The sequence below is a fragment of the Cottoperca gobio genome, chromosome 10 (genome assembly GCF_900634415.1).
Source record: "Cottoperca gobio chromosome 10, fCotGob3.1, whole genome shotgun sequence".
In the NCBI taxonomy this organism is placed as follows: domain Eukaryota; kingdom Metazoa; phylum Chordata; class Actinopteri; order Perciformes; family Bovichtidae; genus Cottoperca; species Cottoperca gobio.
In genome coordinates this window covers 5,735,354-5,748,001 of record NC_041364.1, presented here as the reverse complement: position 1 = coordinate 5,748,001, position 12,648 = coordinate 5,735,354, and the positions used below count along the sequence as shown (strand labels likewise).

Here is a 12,648-nt window from a genome sequence, read left to right as displayed (position 1 = left end):
AAGAGACTTAGTTTGTGGTCCAACTTTGACCCACCATACTTTTGGTATCTGTGCACACAGTCCGTTTTATCTGTACTAAGAAGGATTTCAGCCATGCTAGCTTAAAGCTTATCCTCCAAATAAAGTGGTTTAGATATGCTGTTTAACACGGTTTACAACTTGACTGATCGTCTGACCTCATTTCTCATGCCTCCTGGTAACTATAATGAGTACAATAGATAGAAAGATGGCCAAAACAACGAAAATAAACTTGGAATAAACTGTACATTTCCTTTAAGGGTTAAGTCTAGAATTAGCTCGGGTTGGGGTTTGGCATAGTTGTGATAGTTAGGTTAGGAATAGGACGTAGGAATGCATTATGTCAGTGAAGGTCCTCAAAAGTGCAGAACTATTAAGTGTACATCGATGCAAAGTGTGCATCCATATGTCAGCACATATTTGCCTGATTTTCCACTTGTGTGCCAGTGAGTGTGTGTGCATCGCTTTGCTCGTGTGTGTACATTGTCCGTGTTTAAAGTACATGTGAATACAGTGTCTATGTTTTAATGCTGCCAGCTTGCTCTGTTTCCCAGAAGGGCAGTGCCCACCTTCAGTGCCAGCTGGCTTCCTCCTTGGCAGACTGAAAGTCATTATATAGAAAAGGTCAACTGCCACCATGCTGGAGAAACTTGGGGGAAGAGAATATCACCCACTGACCTAGAACTGCAGACTAAATATTGGTTACCCTCACATGTGCCATTTGGCATACCATAACTGAATCCAACATAGCTGGAAGGGCACAAAATGGTTACCACGAGATGGCCACAGATGATAGGCGTGACATTAAGAGGCTGTTTGAGAACAGCAAGCTCATTGTGGTTTTTGCTTCTTAGTTTAGACTTGTCTGCTATAGCAATAACATTCGGCTGCTCCTCAGATGTATTACATCACCATCATACCCACGATAACAGTAAAGAACGCTCTTCATTGAACGATGGCTTTTATTCAAATTACCAAAGCATGTGTGCTGACTTAAGCTTCCCTCAAAGAAGTGCACATATACAGAAATACTGCACAAACAGAATACATCACTAATTAGCTCCCTGGTTTCCAACACAGCTTGGTTAGCAGAGATCCTGGGAATGCATCTCTGACTTATCAGACTTCTTAGCTGTATTAGCAGCTAGCTAACACAACACAACATTATGTGCAGTGACTTCACGCAAATGCTCGGGCCAAAACTGAAAGGAGCTCGGCCAAAAGTAAAGTGAACACCACAGTACTCCAGATTGTTCTTGATCCGATCAGATTGTCGGACATAAACCTACAACACATGGATTACCTTACTTGTTTTTGCTTTTTGTTTTTGCTTTTTGTTTTAAATAGAAATAAAAGCCATTGTGTTCATTTTCGCAAATCGGTGCCCACGTTCGTCAAATAAAAATGTCAAATACTAATCTTAATCGGACGACGGAAGCTACAATTATAAACTGAAGTGTCTGCTCCATAAAGCAGCAGCAGCAGAGTCGCAGAACAGAGTAAGGAGTGTTGACCGACAAGATAATAGCAGAGCTATTTTAACATTTTAGATTTACACCCAATGCATATAGTGAACCTAAATGTTAATGAGGGAATCTTTAAACTTTGTTTGATGAAGGTGGCAGCATCTTGAAGCAACACCTCTTACACACACGTACACACACAAACACGCACACAAACCTTCAAGCACACCACAAGAGTGAGGCTGCCAAAAAGCTCGACCGCAGATGCCCGATACACGCATGATCCAACGTTGAAGATCCAAGTAAGCACTCTAAGTAAGCTCTACAGTTATTGAACGTCACAGACAAATATATTTTCTTGTAAAATGTAATTGTTACCATGGGGGTTGTCACAAGTTTATTAACCTGTGGGAAGATTTCCTCACCATGGCATCCCTAGAACTTTCTACATGCACAGGTTAGCACCAACGTATTCAAAGATCACACACATATAAACACACACACACACACACACACACACACACACACACTCACACACACACACACACACACACACATTCAAAGATTCCAGTCCCACTATGGAATGCCGTTTCATAGCTGAGGGTGTGCTGGTTGCAGCCTACATTGACCAATCAACACCAAGCTTTGATAAGAGCCAGAAGCAAGAGGCTGGAACGTGTGTGTGTGTGTGTGTGTGTGTGTGTGTGTGTGTGTGTGTGTCGAATCTACACACAGAAAACACACACACTCACTGCTTGCACACACACACAGCGGCAGGATCTTATTGTTGTGCGCTCCATGGTAGGTTGGCATGCTGAGGTTGAAATGGGAGCTGTGAAAACTCCACTGGAGAGATGATGCTGGCAAACTGAAGGTGTGCTGGTGGGGGAGGGGGAAGTCAGGGAGAGATAATAATAAATAAAGGTGGGGGAAAGAAGAAGTGGAAAAAAAGGAAGGTAAAGGGATGGAAGAGCGAGACATGCCAGGAAAGAGAAACAAGTCTAGGGGTAAAGATGAAGAGTTGGGAAGGGAAATAATAAGAAAGACCTCCGTCTTGTGCCAGACAAGGTTTGAGAAAGTAGAGAAGGTGTTGCTCGTAAAAAACTTGCCAAAACTTTCTCAAAGTGCCGTTAGTGAGGGAAAAGAAAAATAGGCACTTAAAAATCAAAATTAGTTTGTGTAAAGTTGGCTTAGGCAGCTTGTCGTTTCCAGCAGTGAACTCATTCAACTGCAAACACGCACATCAACACACACATACTCAGTTGGACATACAGAACACATATATACAGATGTGATCCTACATACCACACACATATAAGAGGATTTAAAAAAGCAAAACACTGAAGTATAGATGTACACCCGCCCACACACACACGCACACACTTCAATACAGAAATTTCCTGATTACAGCTCAACCAATTGGCCCTCTCTAGAGTTTACAGCCTTCAATTTCCACCACATTTCACAGCAGTTGGGGCGACAGTTTGGAATTTGCAGCTCTAAAAATCAACACTCCAGGGTGTGTGTGTGTGTGTGTGTGTGTGTGTGTGTGTGTGTGTGTGTGTGTGTGTGTGTGTGTGTGTTTGTGTGTGTGTGTGTATGCGTTTGACTGTCTTTGTGTGTGTGTATACGGTCCCTGTTGGGCAGGTGTGAATTGGACCCCAGAGAGAAAAGCCGTCCCTATTTTCCAATTCATTTTATCCAGCCTCGTTAAGCCTGTTAAGCCTCCCCTCCCCCCCCCCCCAAAACCCTCCACTCAAATTAGATGCAAATGAGGTCTCAAGTGGCTTCCCAAGGAGGACATTACGGAATTGACTGGCCTGAGGTAATCTGTGAAGCTGCCTGTGTGTGTGTGTGTGTGTGTGTGTGTGTGTGTGTGTGTGAGTGTGTGTGTGTGTGTGTGTGTGTGTGTGTGTGTGTGTGTGTGTGTGTGTGTGTGTGTGTGTGAGTGTGTGTGTGTGTGTGTGTGTGTGAGTGAACAGTTGAGGCCACCACTGTTTTTTTTTTTCTCGTTAACCTTTCCAAATGCTCTGTTTACAATAGTGCAGAAAATGGGCTTTTGAAGAGATTCATTCACATAGTTATGACAGGTGGACTCTGACTCTGACTGTTGCTCTAACCCTTTACTTCTGGAGGTGGTGGAAGTGAGCTGGATTCCAAGTTATATACTGAACGTAATAAAGCGAGTAAGTGGTGACTAACTCTACAGTTTAAAAAAAGGACCACACTGGAGATTGTTTAATCTTTACAGTGCCAACCATTTTCAATTCAAACTTTCTTGGCTGCCATGTGCCTTCAAAAAGTACAAATCTGAAATTGAATGCTTCAAGACTCCGGTGCTGGCCTACTGTGCTGTCAATGGATCAGGCCGTTTCTACATCCAGTCCACGGTCAAACCATACACCCCAGCTCGCTCACTTCGCTCTACATCAGATGCAATCGGCTCGCTGCGAGTGGGAGCCAGATTCCCCTCAAATAAAACCGCCTGTTCGCTATCCTGGCTCCAAAATGGTGGAACGAGCTCCCCATTGATGTCAGGTCAGCAGACAGTCTTGACACCTTCCGTCATAAATAAAAATGTAAAGAAAATCTGTATGTAGCACCTAAATTGGTTGACTTATTTAAAGCTAATGGTTGAGTTTGTATTCTATCGTCTCTGTATGCTGCACTTACATTGACTTTCACCTATTTGAAGCTAATGTACTTGTCATGTTCTTCTTCTTCACTAACAGTGATTTTCTACATTTGTTTTCAGTAACCTCCACAGTCTGAATTTGTTTTATTCAGTACATGTGGTTTGAGATAAAGTGAGCAGTAGAGTAGTAGCTCAAAAAGATTTTCCACTCGAGATAAGGCGAGAGTCATGTCTCTTACTCAAACGTCACGTCTTGTGGTCTTGTTGCACAGTGGAGAAAACTGTATCTCCTCATCTTTATGGTTTTCCGTTTCATGTAACTGTAACTGTGTAAAGTTTCTGCAGTCGGTGGGTCTATATAGAAACGTTTGCAATTGCAGTAGATGTCCTGCCCTGTTAAATAAATCAATTAAAGATGAACATACGCAAACAGAGTTGCATTAGCACTTACATTTATAATGTATTGGTGATTACGAAATGATGACTATTTTCAAACATGTAGCTCCATTGCGGTGCTTTCCATCTGCCTTTTCTCTCTTAGGCCACTACCTAAACGTTTAAAATATGTGAAAAATATGAAACAGGATCTTATAAATTCAGTATTTCTGGTAAAGTTAAGAAGATTATTGAAGAATTTTGGAAACTTTACTTTACTTTACATTTTTACTCCTAACTTAACAAACTTGCCACTTGTGTTCCTAGAATCTGTTCTCTACACGTACTTCATCCCCGTTGTCAAACCCAAATCCCTGCTCAGGGAAATAACACTCATCTCTCTTTCCTAAAAAGTTTCCCATCTGCCGTAACCTTTAGAACTGGAATCTCATCCATTTTAATGTTTCCCATCTCAGACTCCCTAAAATATATCTGCTGAGAGAGAGAGAGAGATGAAGGCAGGCAGAGAGGGAGAGGAAGAGGGAGGGAAAGAGCAACTCTGGGCCAAAGTCACAGCTGAAACACTGACCTGGATAAATCAGGGAAACATAAACACATAGTTTCTGGAGTGAAAACGGAGGGAGGGGGCGCTGCTGCCCCAAATATTCCACCCCGGGGACCCCAGTGAGAGGCAGGGGACCCCCTTATCCCACCTCCCCATCACAGCCCGCACTAATTATTTATTTTCCTACGGTGTAAATGTCTTTGGGGAATTGCTGCGTAAAAGCCAACAGGTCCTGGGAGGTCACAACTGTCCTGTGGGATGGGAGAGGTATGGGCTTTGTTGTTCACACTCACACAATCACACAAATACGCAAACATGTCCAAACAAACATATGCAAAAGTAAAAATGCTCACACACATGCTAATCATATGTTCATATCCACCAGTACCCCCCACATCCAAACACACACACGCATCAACCCCCCGCTTCCCTCTGCAGCCTACTGATTGTGTTTGTTGTCTCAGGGTTAGGTCTGTTGTTGATCCCCTGCGGGGCTTTTGGCTGCTCCGTTATCACGCATAATCGTTTCCATACCTTAACAGCATAGGTGTGTGTTTGTGAATGCATGTGTGTGGCTGCGGGGGTGTATACGTGTCAAGATCTGGCTAGAGGTGGCAGCAGCGGCTGTCAGGGGTCTGTCTGTGCCTTAGGAATGAATATCATTTCAAACTAACTGTCACCAGCTTCGAAAAGCGCGCTGAAAGTTCTTTAGAAGTAAAAACATTGTTTAGGATTTCACACAAATCAATGAGGCTCTGGTCTAACTTTAGTAATCTGTGAAAAACTTTTGGTAAATCTTACTGGAAAAAGGGAGTGCGGAAGAGTATAAAAAGATTTAAGAAGCTCACTGCGTCTTCTCACCTTTCATTTTGACCCGTTTAAAAACGTAATTACTCGCTCTAAAGCAGCTTCAGGACTGTTTTCTTAACAGGCTCCATTCACTGGGGTCACTGGTGAATTTTAGGGCAGACTCATGTGCACCGTCTATTACGTGTACTGGGGGGAATTGCAGTAGCCTATATGCTTTTGACCAGGAGGTATATTTGTAACCTTTCCCGGAAAACTACCCTTTGTTTTGCATAAGTATAAATGTAACACTAAGAGTTATTTTCTCAATCATCAGCCTTATTGAGCTAACATGCCTCACTTAAATAAAGCCCTCTTTAATTCACTTTATAGACTTAGAGTAAAGCCTATTTTTTTTCTAAGTCAAGGTTAACAAAATGATAAAAGTTACTCAGCTGTAGGAGATGATATACGCAGCCTAAGTAGTATGTTTATGCAAAAATAAAACCATTAATGAATAATGCTCTGGAAATAAAAGTCAGTGTTCGCCTTATAAAGATCACTGACTGAATCACTGCGTAGTAGCCTGATGAATGTGGTGCTTCACAAGTTATGGCACAAATATGTAGTGATTCATTAATTCTTTAAACACGCATGAAGTTTTCATTGAGTAAAACAAGTGTGAAGTTTGAAATGGCTAATTAATCGCGTTTAAGTTTTTACCTATCTCCATCACTTCTGATAACTCAGTCATGTGAGAACATAAGGCATGTTAAGTTTTACATGTACAGCATGCTTTCATATAACTCATTCATATTATAGGATTATGACAGTAAAGTCAAGGAAGAAACGCGCTCCATAGGGCCACGCTATTATAAGATATCTAAGAAAGATGATGACAGACAAATAATAAGATTTTCTTAAACTGTCATTAAAGTTTCACTTACAGACGCTCAGCATTTCTCGGTATTCCTTTGGGCACAGTCTTCAAACCCAGGCCCTGGCAGTCCACATGCGACCCGGAGCAGCTGCACTTGTGTGGGCATCCAGTCACAGAAGCAGCGCACACCAGCAGCGCAAAAACCAGAGCCCAAGCCCGGCAGAGCGCAGCCCGCTTCTCCGGCCCGATCAGAGGCATGATATCCACTCAAATTACTTCCAAACCGAAGTTAATTGAAAATCCACGGGGGGGAAAGTAGACGTTGTGAAAGTAAGGATCCCGAAAAGGTCAAGAGAGGCTGTGTGGTAGAATAAAAAAAAGAAGTGATGGGAGCTGAAATAAATCGCTGTTGCAGAAGTTCACCAAAGTTTATTTTCAAGAGAGTCGATCAGTCACAATCTCCTTAAAACGCTCCCTTGCCATTGAAGAAAATGGAAGAAAATTAGGATTTGGATGTGACACTTGCAAAGAAAAAAAAGTTTACTTTTAAAACATCTTACCGCGCGTCACTCAACTCGATGCGTAAACGTCTCCCCAAATACTCCCCATTCACAAACTCTCCGAGAAGCAGTTATCAGCCTGACTCCTAAACTTTCCAAGGTAAAAATGTTCAGCTGGGGTGTAACCTCCTTCCAGGGAACATCCCTCTGCTGCCAGGGAATAAAAAAGTGAGAGTTGCCGGGGAGTTGTAATCAGTTACAAAAAAAAAAAAAAAAAAAGTTGAGAGAGCAGAGGCGCAACACAGACTGGTACGCCTGGAGGTTGTGAGAATGAGCGAGGCACACAGATTTGCACTAAGGTTTCCCCAAAAATGCTCTCTCTCCCTCCCTCCCTCTCTCTGTGTCTGTGTCTCTGTGTTGATGTCACCAGAAGAGAGATTCTACAAACTTCCACTCGTCCCTTATCTTCCCCGCAGAAACGCTTTCTGCTGTATAAACTCGGATACTTTCCCACACAGACGAATAAAACTCAAAACTCTCAGTCCGTGGCAGCAGTGCACATATTTTAGCTCATTTCCCAGCAACTCGTCCCCTTTTATCATGGCCCATATATCATCTTAACGATTAACTTTGTGATCATATAGTTGGTTTTCAGCCACGTCTTTTATGAGCCATCTCTACAAATAGTGCAATGCATCATCCTTGGGGAGTCTCTATGTGTCAACTTCATTGATTCATGCATGTTTGATAGATCAATTAGAGTTTGTAAAGATGTGATTAAACTTAATTAATCTTCTATTGTGTTGAATAAATACCGTGAAGTCCACAGTGACTTGAAACATCATCAACACTTGGATAAAGACTTTTTTGATTTATTTGATAAAAGATTAAAAAAAAAAGGTGGTAACACGACCACTACCAAATATTTGGCGTAAACTTAAATATGAGTTTCCAGATGATTTTGTTTTTAGCACTGTTAAAGTTCCCGCTCAGTATTCTTAGTCACTGCTCTGATTTTCACACTGCATCAGTGAAGTGAGACTATAAAAAAAAGAGTGTGTGTGTGTGTGTGCCCTTCTGCTGCCCTCTGTTGGTAGAAGGTACACACTTTCATAAACTAATAGTGGAGACTCATCAATTTGCAGTCACAGCAATAAAACAATTTCACTTCTGAGTGAATTTGAGGATTTGAATTTGAGAATCTTGAGAATTGGAGGAGTCGGTGTCCTCCAAATTATTTCAATTATTTTGGGGGATTTTGCTGCAAATGTCAAAACATTTTTAAAAAGACTTTTTCCTCAGCAGTGTCTCAGTCTGTAATGAACAGTGGAAAGTTCATAAATATTGTAATGCCTGGGAACCAAACTGAGTAATTCACCGTCTCATTCTGGGAAACCAACCAGAGACAGACTTTGGAGCAGTTTAATATTTGATCAAGTCTTAAGTAGATACTCAGTAAACACATTTATTGTAAAGTTATAGACGGATTTAGAAAAACGTCCGCTTGTCTATTTTGAAATGTGTCTTTCTATCTCTTTTCATGGTTGCTGAGCATGTTTGCTCATTTTCAGGTACGGCTTGATTCACGGTCAGTCAGTTAGAGTATATTCACACCTGGGAGCTGCCAGTCCTCTGGTGTTAGTGTCTGTGTTGCCACATCAGTGTTCAGTGTCTTGTTCAGACACACATTGATGGAAGTTGCTGAGGAGGAGAAAACATCACTTATCAGTTATCGCAGCATCAGGTTCGCCGACTAATTATTTTTAGTCAAACAAGGGATCACCTGAGGTTAAGTCTTGAGAGACTGAACCGTCTGCCTTCAGATCACATTGTAAAAGTACGCGTTTCTTAAACACACAGACACATACACAGAGTGAGCCGTGTCTAATTTAGCCAAATGTGCGTACAGCATGTGTGTGTGTGTGTGTGTGTGTGTCGTATATCTAACTTCAGAGGAATGTGTCAGCCTTTTTTAAATTCCTAGATTGCTAGCTTTCAACAGCATTGATCTATTAAACCGAGAAGTCAACATGCTTGTTAATAAGTGTCACATGTGCTCAATGGATGTGACGTTCCTGGCTGTTCCTGGCTTCAGATGCCCCCCCGTACAGACTGCTTCTCATCTATGGTTCTGTTGTGAAAAAGAGAGTTTCTAACAGAGATGCGATGGCGATCATGTCACATGTACAGTAAAGCGACATTGGATTCAGAGGTCATGACCTTGTGAGTCAGCGTTAAGCTCCAGGTCAATGGGATTTAATGAGCTTTTGCTCAGAATAACATCTGAAACTATACAACAGGGGAACATTTTTTTTTGTGGAAACATCTGGTGTTGCTTTGTCTCCACGAACTGAATAAAAGATACACACAGCTACATATTGTATACAAGACGTAAAGATACAGAGGGAAGGAACAGTGAATCAAAGAAAAGAAAGACAGCAGACAAAGAGCCACACACACACACACACACACACACACACACACACACACACACACACACACACACACACACACACTGGTCTGATTCTCAGCACTCTTAAAACAATGTGGTTTGTTTGCCCTTTTTCTTATTAGTAGTGGTTCAGTGTTTTCACAAATGTCTACTGGTACAAATGAATTGGACATTGGGGATTTGTAATCCTTTTTTAATGGTCACACACATGTACACAGCACACACAGTGAAATGTAGACTCTGCATCCCATTAGTAGCAGTGGGCGGCTTTTATATTATCAGCGCCCGGGGAGCAGTGTGGGGGTCCGGTGCCTTGCTCAAGGACACCTTAGCAGTGACCAGGAGGTGAACTGGTGCCTCTCAAAGTACCAGTCCATGCTCCATAATTGGTCCATCCGGGGACTTGAACCGGCGACCCTTAGGTTCCCAAGTCAAGTCCCTACTGACTAACCTACATTTTCATCACTCATCAGGTAATTTAACCAGAAAATCAAAGTCCCAGAAACAAACGTGTGCATCAGTTACTGTCGGACACATAAATAGTGGATGTATTAATAATAACTGGACACCTCCTCCTCCGCCGGTGGACTTCCTGTTGACTCCCATTGCATGTGAATGGGACAAAATCATGACACGTCATCTAGACTTTCCAAATTGTATTGGACTTCATGGATTAAATTCTGATATTAAAAAGCTTCTGTGGTGTTTTTGAAAGGAAGGAAATGCCTTTTGGGCCAGTTTGTGTCACGTGAGACTGAAATACAGTGTTACTACTACTACGCCAGATTGACCTCACAGCACAGCGCTGTTCCCGGGGGCTTCACATGGACCTACGCTTTCCACTTAGGACTTAACTTCTAATTGTCATAATGTCTGTCACTGTACGATCAGTGATTTTAACAAAAACAAGCACATGTTGGTTCAGTTGATGTATGCAGGTTGGATGATTCAGCTCATAGGAGGGGGGGGGGTCTGATCTGAATGTCATTTCTTTTTTCTTTTTTATATATCTAAGTGATTTTAAATGTAGCAAACAAGATTTGCAAATTGCCTAAAATGGAGAAAATGTAATAGTGAATAACGATCTCTTCCATGAGGTTGGGAGGCAAAAAGAATTGGAAGCGGTCAAGTGGAAAAGTCCCATCTCTGAAAGCAATGAGAGTTTGGGCAAAAGAATAATGTAAAAAAAAAAAAGAAATCACACTATACCACAAAACAACACATTGAAACACTCAAAATAAAAAGGAGTGATCATCCTTTTTTCCTTTCACAAACCGCTGCTTACGAGTGTATGAAAGCTCTCCGACGGCTTTGTTTGGGCTCATTGGGTTAAGATGCATGTCATTAACTTCTGAGGTTGAGGCTTTGACATCTTGCTCCGGACCTTTGATTCATGATTCCTCCCTGACTCTCCCGAAGTCTCTTCTGTAAGTATTGTAGTGAATTAAGCGGAAAAACCAAAACATGCAGAGTACTTCACAAAATGAGACATTGAGCATTTGTGAAGTGAACAGAGTTGGCTAATGCCGCACTTCTCGCACCACATAACTGCTGCAACTCTTTCCCTCGATGTTTTTTGTATTTCCTCGCTGTTTCTCTTGTCATCCCTCGGGTGCCCTTTTCAACCCTCCATCTCTCTCCTTCTGCTTTTTACTCTCAAACTTCCCCTCTTCCTCTTCCTGTCATTCTGCCTCTCATCGACACATTCTCCTTTTATTCCTCTCTTCCTGCCCATTATCCCATCATCTTTCTCTCTACGAAACTCTCTCTCTATTTCTCCTGTCCCAGTCTCTGTGTTTTTATGAGCTGCTACTAATTAGCATTGTGCAGGACCGGGATAGTGACCGGAGTAACAGCTTCACACACACACACACACACACACACACACACACACACACACACACACTGGAAACAAGGCACGCATTAATATCATGCTGTCACACAGAATTTCCTCTCTGTTGACCAAAGTCTCTCTCTCCCTCTCTGCATAAAACAAAGACGTGTTCCAGCCTTGCCAATGCAGGATGTTATGTGCTCGTTGTGGAATGGTTAACTATCTTTGTTAAATTAAAACTACAACTGAATTGAAATTGCCAGATTTCAATCAACATATAGGGCGTTATAGGGAGAGGTGCCAGTTTGCCTCTTGAACACTGTCTGTGTGCCCTTGAGCAAGGCGGCGGCCCCTCACACTGCTCCCCAGGCTCTGTATCGTAGCAGTCCACTAGGATGGGTTAAACGCAGAGTCTTCATTTCACTGTGTGTGCTGTGCCGTGTACATGTGTGACGATTAAAAAGTTGATTCGATCTGATGCTACTTTTCTACGTCTCCATTCATTTGCTAACACACTCTTGCTAACTAGCCTCATCGCTAACGATGAGGCTAGTTAGCTCCATGCTAAATGGAGAAACTTGAAACAACCAGAGAAAGAATCAGAGGAAGTAATCTGGATTCAACTCCGTGGACGGAAAAAGGCTATTTGTTGAGCTTGCAAAAATGCAACCGCCGTACAGTAACGTTGGCTTTATAGAGCAACGTAAATCTAAAATCGAATTGTAGTGATTCTCTTCAAATGAATCAAAGATGGTGTAAAATGTCCCTGTAATAACATTGGTGTTTACGAGGCCTTTGTCTTGCTGTTTCTCCGTATAACCCTCTTACTTTCTGCCTCTCATCTCCCTCCTTCTCACATAATTTCCTCTGCTCTTCTCTCTCCTCCTCCTCCTCCTCCTGCACGTCTCCTCTCTCTTCCATCCCAACAATGGACAGATTAGAGAATAATTGGTGGAAAGTTTGGACTTCTCTTCACACTGGAACTCAAACATTTAAATGGTCTGATATCTGATGGCATATTAATGTTTCACGCTACGCAGCTGTGTGCGTATGCTGGCAACTATGTGTGAGTGTGTGTGTGTGTGTGTGTGTGTGTGTGTGTGTGTGTGTGTGTGTGTGTGTGTGTGTGTTCTTGAGGCT

General features: G+C 42.2%; 1 protein-coding gene across 1 annotated transcript in view; it reads right to left on the bottom strand.

The window, feature by feature from the left end:
- The window catches only part of LOC115015000 (slit homolog 3 protein-like), a 146,476-nt gene extending 139,496 nt beyond the window's left edge, over window positions 1–6,980 (bottom strand). Inside the window, exon 1 of the mRNA XM_029442162.1 lies at window positions 6,790–6,980. Within this exon, the coding sequence (XP_029298022.1) occupies window positions 6,790–6,980 (191 nt within the window). The remainder of the gene's footprint in view (window positions 1–6,789) is intronic.
- Between the last annotated feature and the right edge of the window lie 5,668 nt (window positions 6,981–12,648).